The following is a 17,598-nucleotide window of genomic DNA, read 5'->3' as shown; positions in this document are numbered from 1 at the left end:
GAAGTCTTGATGCATGTGACCACTACTGATGTGCCCTTGAGTGAAACACTCAACGCTCCCCATTGGATTCCAAAAAGTTACAGGTCTGTAACTCTGAGTGTATAAATGGACTGATAAGGATCCATTTGGTACCATTTGTACCATTTTGTTAGAGTTATGGGGGTCCTTGACATTAAAACAACTTACATACTCAATGTAAAATGTCATTATGTCTGATGCAATGTGGAAGTCCTCCGCCATTCAGCAGTGACAAAAATACTACTCCCTTCCAAGGAAGTTCAAAGCGCCACACAAGACCTCATTCTGGCTCAGATCATGAAACACTGATAAATCATAGCAGTTGTTTTAGCGCAACGCCCTGAGCTGGGATCAAACACAGATCACCAGCTCACCAATCCGGCACACGACAGGCAACGCTAAGAGACCTAGCTGCCTTAGAGGAGCAAGTTACGGCCGAGCCACTTCTGTGGGGTCGCTACAATATCTATAGATAGCTTACATTTGGCTGTGTGAAAGGCTTTTAAAATCCCAGAAAAGATCAACTCCCATAAACTAAATAAACCAAAAGAACAGACAGTTTACAGTATACTGGAGACAAGACTGGAAAAACTGTGCAGCTATTATTTAGATTACTCAATCATCAGGATATTTATCATGTATTGTATTTTGTCACCCCTTGGCTAGTTATTATTTATTACAGAAATGTTAAAGGTATGGTTATTTTCTGCACACTTCATAAAATGATGAACTTTACAAACATGCCAAACACTTCTGTCTTAAGTGTAGTGGATCATGGTTAGAGTCTTTAAGCCTAGATAATCTATCTCCGATCATTATCATCACCCACTCGCCACTGGAGACCTGAACTGCTCCATTCATCACTCATGTCCTGCTCTCCACTTTCTGACCTTATGCAACCTACCCCTGCTGCCCTTACATTTCACTCTGATATAGTCTTTATACATTATAGAGATCAAGTTCAATGTTACAGATTTCAGATTGATCGGAATGCCTATTCCATTATGAAAGAAACAAAAACGAATATTTGCTCTCACAAGGTAGCTTTGGCTACACCTAACTAAACAAACACATTTAGATACAGACTGCATCACCTACAGTATTACCACAGTGGTTCTCAACCTTTTCAGGCCGTGTCCCCCCAAAATTTGAACTGCCCCCCCCTCCCCCACCCTGGCAAGCCCTTGGAAATATAGGAGTTGAGCATTTGCATTACATTTAGTTTGACTCTGTTCCACAGATAAATATTGTGAAAATAGCCTATCAGCTATTTTCATGTTGCCTCTTCTTTATATTATTAGACCATTTGGCCAAGGTTTGACCATTTTTTTTTCTTTCTTTCTTCTTCTTTTTTTTTTTAGGTATTAAAAAGGTCTTAAAAGTCCTTAAATTGTCACTTCACTGTCATCTGGGGGGACCCCCCCCCCAAAAAAAAAAAAATCATGTGGGTCCCGACCCACAGGTTGAGAACCACTGTATAATTAGCACACAACAACCAATTAACTAATCATGCAAATATGCCTTGCATCAAATGTGGGTTATTATCATAAGCATAAAGATGACTCCTTGTGATGAATCTCATACATGGTAAAGAAAATAATAAAGTGATTCTGGAGGACTGGTAACGATAAGATAAATAACAACAGGGTGTTTCTATAGGACTTACCATCATAAAGGCTGATTTGTGTTGCAGGTTGTGTGGGAGAGCCAGACGGAATTCAGCCGCCAGACGAGACACTCATACGTCCTCTGCCTCTGCGCTCCGAGCAGGAGAGGAATGTGATGTGAGAGGTGGTGAATGGTGATGCGGAGAAAAGCGGAGAGAGGATGAGGAGAGGAGATGAGGAGAGAGGGGAGGTGAGGTGAGGGGAGTAGGAGGAGGAGGAGGTGTCGTAGCGGTGCTGATGCTGCAGACAGACAGACAGACAGACAGACAGTTGACAGAAGAGCGTTGAGTGGAGAGCTTCGTCTTCTTCTTAACGCGCTGGCGCCCTCTGTCGGATATTAAGGCGACATGCGTACCATACAGAAAACAAGTAGCCTACCCCAGTGGTTCTCAAAGTGGGGTCCGGGGACCCCCACGGTTCCTTTGGGGGGTGTACCAGGGGGTCCCCAGCTATATTAGTTAAAACAGCGTCACAATCATTTTAACCACTTTAACCATATTTTATACTTTGGCTATGCAAAAATAGCTCATAGCCTGTCCCTTCCTGCTGCTGTAAGCTAGTATACAATTGTTTTTCTAATCATTTTATTTTTTTATATATATATATTAATCTTCTCTTCTGGGGGTCCTTGGCAAAAAAAACCTTTTCAGACGGGGGTCTGCGTCTGCGGTCTAATATATATCAATTTGGGGGTCCTTACTTGGAAAAGTTTGAGAAGCACGTGGCCCACACGTCACATTAATAATTGAGAATATAGTCCTACTAAGAAAATTTGCGAAAAATATAACTCTGAAAATATGGTGTTATCATTACGGACGGTGTTGTGTGTTGTTGGAGGCTCCACTCCCACTTCCTTCACTTCTAGCTTCTCTTCGAATATATGAGTCTGGGAAGGCTAGAGCTGCATTCTGCACTCACCTGATTGCCTGATTAGGTGCACCTGGCCAGGCCATAAAGCAGCAATTAACCACCAGTGGTGTAAAATAACTAAGTACATTTACTCAAGTACTGTACTTAAGTACAATTTTGAGGTATTTTTGGGCGGTGAAACCGCCCCTATAAGTGAGATTTGGAAAAATGTACATTTTCCTGCGCTGAGATCTGGGCCCAGGAAATTTGTAGAATTATCCTGCGCTGTGATTGGCCAATCACAGTCTATTCAGGACTGTGATTGGCCAGTGTCACATGACACATGTGCATAGCCCTATATAAGCAACCATAACTCGAAAAAAACCAATTATTGTTTTTTTTCGAGTTATGGTTTCGTCCATCATAAAGAGTGTTTCAATAAATGTATTTATCTTTTGTACATGATTGGTTGACTCCATTCAGTATTGTGATTAGCTAGCAAGACACCGCCCACTTCACACAGGGTGTGATTTTTTACTTTACTGGAGTATAGATGGGTTTCCGCGCGACGTCATCACAGAGCAGAGTGTGCAATCTGCGCATGCGGGAGGTAGAACGACCCGGAAGTGCCATTCACTCTATTGTTATTTTCGGGATTTAGATAGGCATAATGCTGCTATTATAGGCATAATAGGCATAATGCTGCTATTATATACAGACAGATCCAACTTCCGACAAATCATTTTTATTGAGTAAAGAAGATATTACAAACTGCATCATTTAATCTACTTTCATTAAACCCGGTGAAGACCATTTATTTTATCAATGTACTATGGCCAGAGCTGCTGCGGGTAATAGCGCCCTCTACAGGCTCTTCCCTCCACTGCGCGCGCATCATCCTCTCATGTTTACCAACGGGAAACCCATCTATTTCCATTTTTCTGTATTTTACTTCTACTCCACTACACTACATCTCAGAGGCAAATATTTAACTTTTTACTTTTTACTTTATAGATTTTGATTATTACAAAACCACTTCAGACCTATAGATCTGTTATTTTCTAAGGATTTGTTTTATAATATTTTTTGAAAACTTGCATAATGAGTACTTTTACTATTGGTACTTTAAGTACATTTTGATACCAATACTTTTATACATTTACTCAAGTAAATGAAACTCAAGTTTGAATTCCGGACTTTTACTTGTAAGAGTATTTCAATATTGCAGTATTGATACTTTTACTTAAGCAAACCACCACTGGAATCAACCACCCTATAGCCTTCTTCAAAAACAAAACTAGCAAACCCGCTATTAAAACAAATTAGCCCAACACTAACTGAAATTGAAAACATGAAGTCAAAATGAAAACTAAATAAATAAATACAAATGAAAAACTAAAAACTATAGTAATCTTGGAGGGGATTGCTTGTCTTGCTGCTTCTCAACCTGGGATTTTTATTTAGTGTAGTGTGTTTTGTTATCTTTATTTAGGTTATTTAGGCTATATGGTTTTATGTTAGATTAAAACATGACATGGGTATTCTTAAAGGTGTTCATCGCTTGGGGCCACTCAAGGATGGGGCGTAACCATAGAGTTAAAAGCGTAACATACAGAAGTAGGCTATGGGATACATTTTTTAGTTGACAGGGTTTTTAGTTAAGAAGTGGCAGTGTGCCATTTAAAAGCGGAGTCAGAGATGTGCTGGTTTTCATGTTAGCCATCTTATCAGGGACTCATTTAGTCCTGGGACCCTGGTGGTAGCCAGGCCATTACATACTGTACCTGTCATTCTAGAACAATAAACTGAGTCTGGAGTTTTGAAAAGCTAGCTTTATTTACAGCTGCAGATAAGAAAATGAGACTTCACATGAGAAAGAAACCCACATACAAGGCTCAGGGCCACAACAACATTTAGGCAAAGATTTGCTGGTAATGAGCATGGGATACAATATGACATAGGCTGCCATAGGGCAGGCTAAAACCCAACACATTTTAACACATTCCTGGTTCAACAAGGTGCCTTTTAAAGAACATAAGTGTTTCTTAAATGACCTTCCTGTCATCCATGCACTGATTAATATCTCAGTAATCATGTAAATATGAATGTATAATAACTATATGAATGATATTAAGATCTTAGATGTTAATATCAATATCAAACGTTTAGATAAGGTAGCCCTTTTATGATGATTCATCACTTGCATAAGCTACAGGTGTATCTAAAAGTTTAACGTTAAAATGTTAAGCAAGACCAGTTGTTACTGTGATCCATTGTGATTTAACTGCTGTAATACTTGAAGGACCTTAATCTCTCTTGACCTGCTAGTAAAGGACCAAACAGAAAAAAACTAAATGTTTTGATATTCGTTTCCATCTAGCAGTACTGAGATGAGTTTAACATTGGTATTTAAAGTCAGTTTGAGCGGTTCAGCGCTCACCCATAGCAATGCCCTCAAAAATAAAGTTCAGACATTTTTGAAAAAAATAAGTACGGCAGATTCAAAGTGGTTAATGTGTTATACATTTGACCTAACAGTAGCCTATTTCTAACTGAGCAGTGTAGTTGTAAAACGTGTAGTTCTATTAAACATAGCACCTGTTCCTACAATATACTGTAATATATAATACCACTGGTTTTATAGACGGTTAAACAATAAAACTGCTGTCCTGAAAGTTTCAATCTTTGTGAACTTCCTGTTTGTAACAGAAAACAACACATAAAGAGGACCATCTGTTAGTAGCTATAGCCTGCAAAAAATATCTATACGATTTGTTTTTAATTTCATTATTATTAGCGTTTTAAACATTTTAGAGGTTGTAAACAATTGACAGGATGTTGACATGGATTTTTTTCATACAACTCAGCATCAACAAAATGGTGAAACCGTCTACAGCTTATTGCCCGATTCATACTTTGTCGCAGGACGGCGTCGCAAGCCGTAAATGGCAGACCTACAAGCTCACATGTCACAGATGCGCCGTTGTGCGCAATGCACCATTGTGCAACAAAGCATAAATTAGGCTGTGATTCTCCCAAAATCCATGTTAAAATATTCACTGACATGCTTTGGATGTGGTATGTTTGCTGTATGGTTCACGTCATGATGAACATAGCTGATTCAAACTGAATTAACTCAGAAATCTGTTATTTTCGAAGTATACATTACATTAGATTTAACTGTGTCTAATTGTAGACTAAGCAAGGCATTCAACTGGTATACGTTTCATAGGGCACATTGCCAAAAGCAGTGGATTTAGCTTACCCTGAGAATACAAGGTTTTAGCATTTTAGCACTCATCACATACAGCAGGTACAGCATAAGCCACATAAACAGTTCCAGGACTTTTTTTTTTGTAAACTGTAACATTCTGTAGGTCAAATGCATTTTTGCCCTGCACCAACAGCCCACAGACATACTGTATGACCTACTGTAAATACGTAAAATATTCATAACGCACAAGCTTTTTTTCTTCCCAATTTACAAATAATTTACGGCAAAGAAATATAAACAATATCTTATGTACAGAAAAATTATTATGTATACTGCTCATTATACACAGCTACTTTTTTTCAAAGTATGGCCAAACCATGGCAAATGTATTCATGGGTACTTGAATAAATACAGTTCAAAAGAAATCTAAAATCCTTGGTTTAGGTTATTTCGCTTTCACTTTAGTAGGGAAATGACCTGAGGAAATTGGAATAAGTCTTCTAAGAACTTAAGTCTAAAAACGTTTAAACATTTGTACATTTATATCACAATGGTTTAAGCTAATCAGATTTGTATATTTTTCAATATAAACATTAATTTATATATACAATTGTGTGTTGTCAGTATAGCACAAGACCAATGAACCATAGTGTTTGAAAACCTAATTCATACTTAATCATCAAAAATGATGATGATGATGAGCAACACGGTATGTCTAAGTATGAATTAGGCCTTAGCAGGCTTGTATTCAATTATACTAAAAGTGTTTCTGATTCAGAACATGACAAGAAACAAAACTAAAGTTGAGCATGTTTTAGTTTGCTGGTGTCTTAATGTAGAGGAGTCCATAGAAAACAAGCGACACAACTGTCACAATTAAAAAGCTAAAAACAAAACAAAACAAAATTTTCATATTCTGAAAACATGAACCATTACCCGGACCGAAAATAATATTCATTAAGAGAAAAACTAATTTAAAAAAGTCTAAGAAAAAAAGAATCCTCAAATATTATCTCTTGAAGTAAAACAGCAGTGAGAAGAAGCTATAGATGCATTAAGACACAGCAGCCAGCACTGTGACCATCCTTACAAGTACTACACTGGCATTAATGGCCATTCATCAACTGTCAATACTATATCCACCCGCCCGGTGTTTAACATGAATAAAGATCCCCAATCAACATAATACTGTTTATCTATAAAACACCCCACTCTGAAATATGGTGTTTAATTTCATCATCATCATCTGTTTATATTATAATTTTTCAATATGTGCCAATGCCAATATTCCCGTAGATCGGTGTTGCTCAACTGGTGCGGCAGGACCCAAGAGTGGGTCGTGGGGACACGAGGAGGAAAATAATATATATATATATATATATATATATATATATATATATATATATATATATATATATATTGCATATATTGTGACGGACGAGAAGTGCAGCGCCCCAAGTCGAGATCGAACCTCCGATCCACGGTTCACTAGTCCGGCCAAGTAAGCTAGCTCACTCAGTGGAGGAAGTTATGGCGAGATATGGGGACGTTACACTCTCACCACGATTCGAATCCAAGCACGCCCTCGCGCTTCACTCCACTCACTCTTGAGTTCCCTCAAGCGAGCAACGTGCCACTTCTGACACCAGTGTGACGGCCGAGAAGTGCAGCGCCCCAAGTCGGGATCAAACCTTCGGTCCACGACTCACTAGTCCGGCCAACAACCCCCTGCGCCAAGAAAACTAGCTCACTCAGTAGAGGAAGTTATGGCGAGATATGGGGACGCTACACATATATATATATATATATATATATATATATATATATATATATATATATATATATATATACATATATATATATATACATATACATATACATATACATATACATATACATATACATATACATATACACATACACATATATATACACATACACATATATATATATATATATATATATATATATATATAGTTTATTTAGATAAAGTAAAGTATAGACTGGAAGCTGAGGCGAAAGACAGGGGATGACAAGCAACAAAGATCTCTAGCTGGAACTGAACCAGGGACATTGCAATTGTGATAAACTGATCAAACAGCAAATGTAGTGATCTGACCCGATCCCATGTAGGTTTCAGACCTTATTGTTTAACTCTGAACCTACAGTATTTTATACCATGTACGACAGAAGATGAGGAATTCTCCACATTAGGAAGATTCCAAGGGCCCCGGGCTGAGAGAGGCCTCTCAAAGATGCCATGGTTTGTAGAGCTGATTGTTTAACAAACATCTGTGATCCAGATTCACATCTTGTCATGGGTCCCAGAAGATGCTCGTCTGTATTTCTGCCACACTCATGTTCTGGATTCAAACTCATGCCTTTGACTGACACTTGCCAATGCATACACGAGCATGCCAGCACAGCCACACATTTCTCCCACTCTACATTCTATTCAGATTTGCAATCGCCTGGGGCTCTAGATCTTATTGCTTTTACACCAGACAGATGAATAACTCTGTGAGCTTGCTGCCCTCTTGTGGTGACAAAAGGGTAGTGATTATTACATCATAGGCAGAAAGTGTTGCAGTGTATTGCACAAGCTAACATTTGTCAGTGAGGACTATTGGTGCAGCATTTCAGGCTCGGTTACATAACTGTTCATAAGGCTTCATACACTCTGCATAAAAAGCTTAGGTTGTAGCCCTTGGTGCCAGCCTGTATTGACTGGATTACGAGATTTTCTGAATTACGCATTCTGTTCAGAATTATGCCCACTGGAAATCAGACAGTACAGGGGGGGAAATATATATATTTCTTACCATTATTGGTTTGCAGTTAGTGAGCCCTTGAATAAACTGTACATTGACCTGGCAAAAGCAGACCTCACTATCATGCCCACTCTCCAAAATGAAAGTCAAGGCCCAAAAGAAAGGGCTGCCTTGCACTTCATACGGTATCTCTAATGTAGAGCTCCACCCCACTCGGTAAAGCCGAGTGGAGTGTGCGAGGCTAAGCAAATATTGGAAGACACCAATTTCACAACTCAAATATCATTGTGTGGGTATTAACTTCACCGTCAGATTCTGCTGTGCTCTACCCAGAATTCGAGGGGGAAAAATATACAATCCAAGTTTGTGAATTTCAGTTCACTTAACTTTTTCTCCAGTACCTTCTCAGAGACCCCCCAATAAAGGAGGCTTCTTCGTAAGGAGGTTGTGGTCCTGTTCAAAATGGTTTCATACTGACAGACAGGTGACGTAGAGGTGTCAGGAAAGGGTTAAGTAGACGGCGTGCAGTAGAAGCGTGCAGACGGTCTCCTAAAAACCTCAGTCGTCCTCTAACCTCGCCTCCACGCCATTGTGGAGGAAGGCCTCCTTCTCTGGCGATGTGGCCTCTCCATTGTGGCTGTGGGAGGGCTTGAAACCGTTCATCTCTGTGTCCATCTCTGGAGAGGAGCGGCGGGCCAAAGCTGCCTCGGCACTATGGTGAATGCCATAGCCAAAGTAGATCACGAAACCTGAAAAAACACAAGGGAGACCGGCATAAAATACTCTCAGTGGCTTCGAACATATTCCAAAAGATGAATAAAAAACATAAGACATTAAGTAAGATTTTGCAATTATTAATTACAATGAATAATGTATAGTGACAAACAATGATCAAAGAGGGGGCAAACCTATAACTTAATATCCCAAACAATTATAAACATTATACATTTATAAACAATTACATCTCTTTAACTTAAAACTAACTGAACATTTTGAGCATTGAACTGACAGTTTTGTTGGTAAGGAAAGGATTTTCATCTTTTTCTCAGAGTGTAAAGACAGTAGAACCACATGGCTTGAGCCTTGAGGAGCATTCACCGCCATTCACATGGCTGTGAATGGCGGTGAACAGAGATGACACATAAAAAAGCTCCAGTCGCCGTCCTACCAATGGCCATCCAGATAGCGAATCGTATCCAGGTGCCCCGGTCCAGCTGCATCATGAGGTAGACGTTGACAAACATACTGACCACCGGAAGGAAGGGCAGCAGGGGAACCTGAAGGGTCAAATGTCATAGAAACAGAAACACATAAGGATTAGCACCCTTTCCACTGGCGGACCTACACCACCCTTAATGACCTAAGGACACCAGTGACAGGGTGAGCGGTTTCAAGTAACTCACTGTGGAACATGCAGACAGACACTGTGGCGAGGAAGGCTAGGCACTAGGACTAGGCAGTACCACCTCAGAAACCAGAGGAAATTGTAAGGACCAATTCGCAATGTCCTCCCTAAAGCCTTAAGCCCTGAACTGTCACAAACTTGATTGACGTCACCTGGAAAGTGTTTGAGTGTAAGAGGCTGCAAGGGCTCAAAATGGTAAAGTAGGAATGCGACAGCTCATTGAGTACAGAAGTCCTGACGTCACTCGTTCATCCCCTGGTTCGTAAAGTAACTTCTCTATGGAGAATAACATTGGGTCATCTTAGAATCGTCTCATATAAGAATTGTGGTCCAAAAATAAACAAACTGTCTCTGCGATATTGTCAGGGAGGAGGTTCTGTATCGTTTATGATAGTCAGTCACTTATATTTGATACAGTCTGTTTCTGGCGAAGATTTTACTAATTCGGCGGAAGTAACATTATCGTTTTCTCACCGTCAGTTGATGCTTCATATCCATAAGAGTCAAACCGCCGGGATCATTTGTTTATTTTTGGAACACAGTTCTTATTTGACGCGATATTAAAGACGTCTATGGGGATTCAGAACGGGGGTGGAAAACCGCGAACCAGGTAGGATGTGTAAATTACGTCAGACTTCGGTGCTCTATTGAAGGCGAGTCCTCATTCATGACACTTTCCATAACTTTAAAAACGGTTTATTTTTATTCTCTTTTATTCTCTTTTATTCTGTTCATTTTCATTTGTGTTTAGTTTTGGGTTTGTATATTCATTTTAAATTGTATTATTTCCTTATTCTGTATATATATTTGTCCTTTTACTAAACTTTACTACTTTCTTACCTCTTGTCCCTCATTTTTACGATATCTTCTCTATTCCATCTCTCTTTGAGAATGGTGAGAAATCACTGCTGTTTGTTGACATTCTAACCGGGCTGCATTACTAATCTGCAATCTGCGTACTTAATGAATGACATTTGGAGGATACGCTGTTAACCCAGTAGTTAACATCAGTAGTTTAAACTGTGGGTAATTCCCTCAGGTAAAGTCTGCAGAATTTCAGACTGCAGCCAAGAATGCAAAGTGGGACAGTGGGACAGTGGGACAGCCCTAAGCCCTCACGGACTTAACGTGAATTCACGTTTAAGTCACTGAGTCTGATTGGAGTTGGGGCTTTGTCTCACAGAGGATCCGTTCTACTCGGCTAGCACTCATAGCATTCTGACGTGGGCTATCAACTTTTGGTACAGGAATAGCTCCTCTGCAGAGGGCGGTGTGCTTGGCAGAGAGCACCATGGGAACATTTCCCTCCCTGCAGGACTCATATTCCAGAGGGTGTTTGAGCAGAGCTAAAGGACCCATATCACCCCAGCAATGGACTGTTTGTGCCGCTGCAGTCAAATTCCTGTGCTGTGATAACGCCACTACAGAGAGACACAGAAAGAGCTTTTTCCCCCTCAGGCTATCAGAGCCCTCACCAACAGAGCACACACACATTATTTTGTTTATTTGTGGACAATGAAGTCAAGAATAATAATTAAACAAATAGAAAATAAATAGTTATTAGAGATAGTTAATTCTATATTTTGGTTTTGCTTTGGCGTTAATCTTTTTAAATAAATATATTATTCCACATGATAATGTATTTGTATACAGTACTATGTTCAAGAGAAAACAAACCTTGAAGGACAGCTTGGTCTTGCTCTCAGGCTGTCTCCAGATGAGGAAGGTGATGAACAGACACACCATGAAGATGATGCTGAGACATGCCATGTTCCATGGGGCAAAGCCACCCTGCACAGCCATGATACTGAATACCAGAATCAACGTCCCTGAACGGGACAATGGCCAGAGACAGCGGTTAATCAATCTCATACTTTCTTTCTTTAAACATTATTTTTAGTTGGCTTTATACAAGACATACTGTAATAGAGAGATAGGGAGCTACGAACAGAGAGGAGGGAATTGTTGTTGTGACTAGGGGGGTGATGTATTATACAGCCAGCTACCAGTGTGATCCATGATCCTCACACTTTGCAACGAAGAGTTTCAGAGTTGTGGATATTAACTCAAGACTTAGTAGTGTGAGCCAATGGCCACCTTACCCATGAGACTGACACAGATGTTGACAGTGAATCCTGACCGAGTGGATGGCTCTGTGTTGTCTGGGAACAGCAGGGTCTTGAAAGTGAAGCGCTCCTCCACGCCAGGCAGGATGCCCATACTGGGAACACTGATGCCATCACCGATGCCATCGCTGAGCTCCACCTCCTCCTGGGTGCAGGCCATCTGGTAGTCCATACTGGGCTGCTCCGGCTGGTACCTGAGGGAGGAAGGAAGGAAGGAAGGAAGGAAGGAAGGAAGGAAGGAAGGAAGGAAGGAAGGAAGGAAGGAAGGAAGGAAGGAAGGAAGGAAGGAAGGAAGGAAGGAAGGAAGGAAGGCAGGCAGGCAGGAAGGCAGGAAGGCATGTAGGAAGGAAGGAAGGAAGGAAGGAAGGAAGGAAGGAAGGAAGGAAGGAAGGAAGGAAGGAAGGAAGGAAGGAAGAAAGGAAGGAAGGAAGGAAGGCAGGCAGGCAGGAAGGCATGTAGGAAGGAAGGATGGAATGAATGAAGGAAGGAAGGAAGGAAGGAAGGAAGGAAGGAAGGAAGGAAGGAAGGAAGGAAAAAAGGAACAATTGGAGATATATTTTTTGTATTACAGGGATCTGTGAAAGTCGTCAACAACATGACTGGCTGTTGATGGACAATGTCAGCCAAGCTGCAGCCAAAATGTTCATGCCATGTGATGAGTGTCACATAGTGCATAGTGTCAGCTAATCTCTCTCTTATAGGAAATTACTGTTTTTGAGTTGCTTGCTCTAAGACACTAGCGCTGGTTCAATAATTAGTGACAAGGTCAAGCTTTACACAATTAGCACTCTTACTAGCAGTTACTCCCAAGCAGTGTTGGGTATAACGGCATTACAAGTAGCGCGTTAGTTTTGCAATTAGAGTACTCCGTTACTTAGTTACCTTTTCCAAAATAATGGTTACTTTTAAGACCTATATTTCCCTGTTCTTTCTGTTGCCACAAAGGAAAAGGAAAATCCATCCGACGCATTGCGCTGTGTTTCCTGATAAATGACAAGCTCGTCTCTGTCAACGGAGGCTTGCATGGATGTTACACGTAAATCGGTGACCGGGCCAGCAGTCTGTGGTGATTGCGCAATCATTCTATTCAATGGGTCACCACTTTTGGTGTGACGCGGCTGACGGTATTACTGGTCTTGTTTACATTCATTTGTCGCATGTGTGCACATTGGCAGAGATTGAGAGAAGACAGAGAGGTTGACCTTTAGTACGGTCGTGGAATATTCACATTATTTTTTGATTTATTGGTGAAAGGAGGAGAACGTTGGTGCCTTGGAAGCCTTGGTGAAGCCCAGCACACGACACTGGTGGTCACTCCGCTAGGAAGTGATTTTATGTTTACCAAACTTCCTCGCAGAGGGGTTTTAATCGTCGGTAATGCAAAAATAATCTAACGAGTTACTTTTCCCAGAAGGTAATCCTGTCACGTAACAAAATACTTTTTAATGGCGGTAATCCTGTAACGTAACGAGTTACTTTTAAAAGTAACGTTACCCAACACTGCTCCCAAGTACTGTATGTGTGCGTCTGTATGTGTGTGTATGTGTGTGTATGTGTGAGGAGACGTGATGAGACGGAACTAATGTAAAGAATTTCACACACACGTCAAACGGTTTGAATATTTCAGTTTCCATTTGTAGCCTATTATGTGTTTGGCCTCCACTGACCTGAGCACGAGGACGCAGGCAGCCACCAGCGTGTAAGCGAGCAGAGTGCCAATAGACATCAGATCCACAAGGTCCTTCAGGTCAAACAGAAAGGCCATGATAGCTTTGGAGGGGGGTGGAAATGGAGAGACAGACAGAAAGAGAGAGACAGAACAAGGGATAAGAGAGGCTTATCACTACCGTACAAACAAGGTGTTTATTTGAAGTGCTGTACTTCTAAGTTGTATTCTGTCACATGGTAAAAATGTTTTAAATAGAATGTAATGTAGGTCATTAATAAGTTTTTAAACCCACTTGTTGAGGATATGATCATGATAAGACGTTATCTTAGCTTACACCTGTGGACAGTTGTAGCTTCAATTATTAGTAGCTTCCAATTGGTTTTAGAGCAGCTTCAATATATATATATTTTTTTCTTTTAAGATTTTCTTTCTTTTTCTTTTTTGCCTTTATTAACAGTGACAGTGGAAAGAGACAGGAAGTGCGGAGAGAGCAGGGGGATGACATTCAGCAAAATCTGCTGGCCATTTAATGGCCGGCCAGCTGAGAATAAAACTGTCTTGGACTCGCTGATCAGAGCACTGTGCCCATGTGGCATGCACCCTGACCATTCGGCTATCGGTTTCCCCATCAATAGTTTCTAACCACCATTTGTTATTATCTGTCTTATCTTCATATTTCTTTCTAAAACAAACAAAAAACCTATTAGTCCATGGGCCCAGGCCAGAATTTTCACTAATCAGGGACACTCAAGGTGGCAAACTCTAGTTTGGTATTTTGAAAAGGTCTATATATCTAGATAATATTTCAACATGATAGCCCTTCCCAAGTAGTAGCTTAGTCCCAGTTATCAGCCTTCAATGACACCAACCATAGTTCCAAAGAATGAAAAAAATCTCTAACTTTCTTTGAATAGACAAGTAAGACGCGCGAACGCGGTAAGCGAACGCCAAAAAATTAAAAAAAATAATTAAAAAAAATATTTTAAAAAAAAGTAACCAATAAAAAAAAATAATAATAATAAAAAAAAAATCTGCGTTAAAAGGAGCATCTTAGAAAAATACAAATTCCCAAAAAAAAAACTTTGAATGTTTTTGAACAATTCAACAAAGTGTTTGAAGTGCCTGTTTCACCCACTTCCGGGGGGCGGAGCCAAAATCCGAGCCCGAAGTATTTGTTCGTAGACCCCCACTTAGGGGGGGTAGAAAAAGTTTCGGAGCGATTCGGGCACTTTTCATTTAACATGGGGTTTCAATGGGGAGTTTTTAGGAGCCTTCTCCGGGGCGTGGCTTCCGGGGGAAGGGGCGGGCTTAAACGCAACCTTGACAGGTGTGTTCAGTTTTCAAAGACCTTTCATTTGATGTATGGTACGTCTAAATTGGACATTTACTTATCTCAGAGGAGCTGCACACAGGCAGTGCACACAGAGATACAGACAGAGATACAGAGACACAACCCAAGCAGAGTTACATAGTAAGCTCCACTTGGTCGGAGGCGCGGCTTCGCCGCGCCTCCTTCCGCGTTCGCAAACATGTCATACAGAGGGAAAAAAAACATTATTCAATCTCTTTCATTCACTTATTTAACCACATGAACCCTAGCATGCCTATTCTGGGGCGAACATTCAGCAAATGGCATGTCTACAATCTCACAACACCTCAGGCCAAGGAAACACCTTTGCCCTGCATTTTTCACATATGCCTTTTAGAGCGCCACCAGGAGGAGTTTTGTAAAACACATTTTTTGCTCTTACTCCTTCAGATTCTGTCCAAAAATCACGCAAATCGGTACACAGTATGTTAGTCCATGGGCCAGACCAGAAGTCAGGGACACGAAAGGTGGCAAAATCTCTTTGGCACCATTTTGTTTGTAGGGTCCATATAAGTACTTTGAAACATGATAGCCTTTTCAAATGAGTAGCTTTAATACTTTTTTAGGATATTATTTTTTTTGCCATTATCTCCCCACATTATCTGCACAGTAGTCCTGTACCTGGCCTATAGACCCGTTCGCAATTTGGTGGTAGGAGAATTTCTCACTTGAACAATGGGTACCTAGACATGAAAAATCACAGAGGTGCTCGTCCGCCATAGTGCCACGAATGGCGCAATGGCCAAATCAAATATGGCTGCCATCGGCTATGATGAAAATCCAACTTCTTTGTTTCTGAGTGTATATACACATGCAATACCTCCATTTTGACTAATTGTGGGGTGGGGAATTCATTTCTGATATTGTTATGACCACTTTGGGTGATGTTGACCTTGAAAGGTCCTTGGCCATAACTTGGCCATTGTTAGGACTAAAAACAGGTGCAATAAGACCAATTCAACTAATTCTGACATTTATAATTCCTTTCTGATATTGTTTTGACCATTAAGGAGCATCTTGTCATTGAAATATCAAAGTCAATGTCATTTTTCAATAACTCAGTTACTCAATAATTGTGTTCTTCACAATCACTTTCATTGTATTTCTTTTCAATAATGATTTGTTTTATTTATAACAAAAGACATACACATGAGACGTATAACAATTATAAATATCCCCTTTAACTTTTATTTCAATTTGGAAATGAGCAAATAAGAGTGTTATAGACCTACAAAATGAAATACAAATAAAATCATAACACAAAATCAAACTACAAAAAGTGCTCCTCGGAGCACAAGTCTCCACCAGGTCAGGTAGGTTATTATGGCCTCCTGGTAGCGCTATAACAGGCCAATGTGAAAAGGATGGCATTTCTTCCTTGGCAAAGTGGGAATCTATGCGGAAAATGTAATGGAAATCGCATGCTGCGTTCAGGATTTGAGGCATTTTGTTCAAAACGAACCAATCCTGCAAACTTTGGCAGGTGTGTGTTTATGACGAGGAGCACCCACGGGATCGGTGTCAAATGGTATTACCATTTGAGCATTGAGCGCATGCAGCATGCGTAATGGTTTCTCAATAATCTGTTGCGTTTGAACACATTTCCTTCAGAATAACAAACAATCAAAGGGTAGCCTACTGTACAGGAATGCCAATCTACAAGCTCACAATGCGTCACAAAGCGACGCATTGTGAGCTTGTAGATCGGCTTGTAGTTCGAGCTTGTAGATCGGCTATTTTCAAATGGCCGAAATGTATATAGGGTTGAAGTGGTTACTGTATGTTTTGTAATAATAATCAAAATCTACAAAGTAACTAAAGTTTTCAAAAAAAAATTAGTAGAGTAAAAGTACAACATTTGCCCCTGAGTAGAAGTAAAAGTACTGCAAATTGGAAATACCAGTAAAGTAAAAAATCCTCAAAAGTACAGTACTTGAGTAAATGTACTTAGTTACTTTACACCACTGGTAGCAACATATCTCTGCTGTTCGGCCGGAACCAGCTAAATCCAAAATGGTAATTGTTCAGGAAATGAAAAACAAAATATCAATTTTTCAGAAAATGAAGAAAACCTTATATTTTTAAAACAAAGCAATACTGCCTCATCAAACTTGGTATTGTGACTTTATATATTATCAGATACTTGCATGTGTCATTATATTATCACCACTTTACCCAAATCCAGTGCAAGTGGAGTTAGGAGGTTTTGTCCATCATTGATAAGAACAGCTGGCAATGGATCTCAAAGCTCACAACACATCACAACGCATTGTGAGCTTGGAGATCAGCTATTTATGGTGAGCGCCATCCTCATATACTATAGATCAAGCTGAATTCTGTACTTAAACAACTTTTATTTTAACATGCATTGTAAACAACCATGGATCTAACTGTTACCACTGTTGTTCTTCTACAGTTGAGTGCAACAAACAATTCTGCCTCAATACTCAATCATGTATTTAACAAAAGCGATCATGGCACACCAACAATAAAAAAAATGGCATATAAAT

The 17,598-nt window shown here is 40.1% G+C and overlaps 1 protein-coding gene and 1 long non-coding RNA gene across 3 annotated transcripts in view; both read right to left on the bottom strand.

Moving 5' to 3' along the window:
• Positions 1–4,351: 4,351 nt before the first annotated feature.
• LOC308090515 lies at positions 4,352–7,516 on the bottom strand. Its single transcript, XR_013933631.1, has 2 exons — positions 7,440–7,516; positions 4,352–7,219 (listed from the first exon to the last, which is right to left on the bottom strand). It is a non-coding gene; the product is annotated as an uncharacterized lncRNA (long non-coding RNA).
• A 192-nt stretch (positions 7,517–7,708) lies between these two features.
• slc7a1a (solute carrier family 7 member 1a) overlaps positions 7,709–17,598 on the bottom strand; it is a 39,973-nt gene continuing 30,083 nt past the window's right edge. For both annotated transcript variants that reach the window (XM_080436614.1, XM_080436615.1), the window contains exons 9-13: positions 13,718–13,820; positions 12,027–12,244; positions 11,602–11,753; positions 9,688–9,796; positions 7,709–9,268 (exon numbers count right to left, since the gene is read on the bottom strand). In XM_080436614.1, the coding sequence (XP_080292740.1) occupies positions 9,078–9,268; positions 9,688–9,796; positions 11,602–11,753; positions 12,027–12,244; positions 13,718–13,820 (773 nt within the window). In that variant the 3' untranslated portion in view covers positions 7,709–9,077. The remainder of the gene's footprint in view (positions 9,269–9,687; positions 9,797–11,601; positions 11,754–12,026; positions 12,245–13,717; positions 13,821–17,598) is intronic.

The sequence above is a fragment of the Gymnoscopelus braueri genome (genome assembly GCF_963280865.1).
Source record: "Gymnoscopelus braueri genome assembly, chromosome: 8".
In the NCBI taxonomy this organism is placed as follows: Eukaryota; Metazoa; Chordata; class Actinopteri; order Myctophiformes; family Myctophidae; genus Gymnoscopelus; species Gymnoscopelus braueri.
This window is presented reverse-complemented; position numbering and strand designations above follow the sequence as displayed.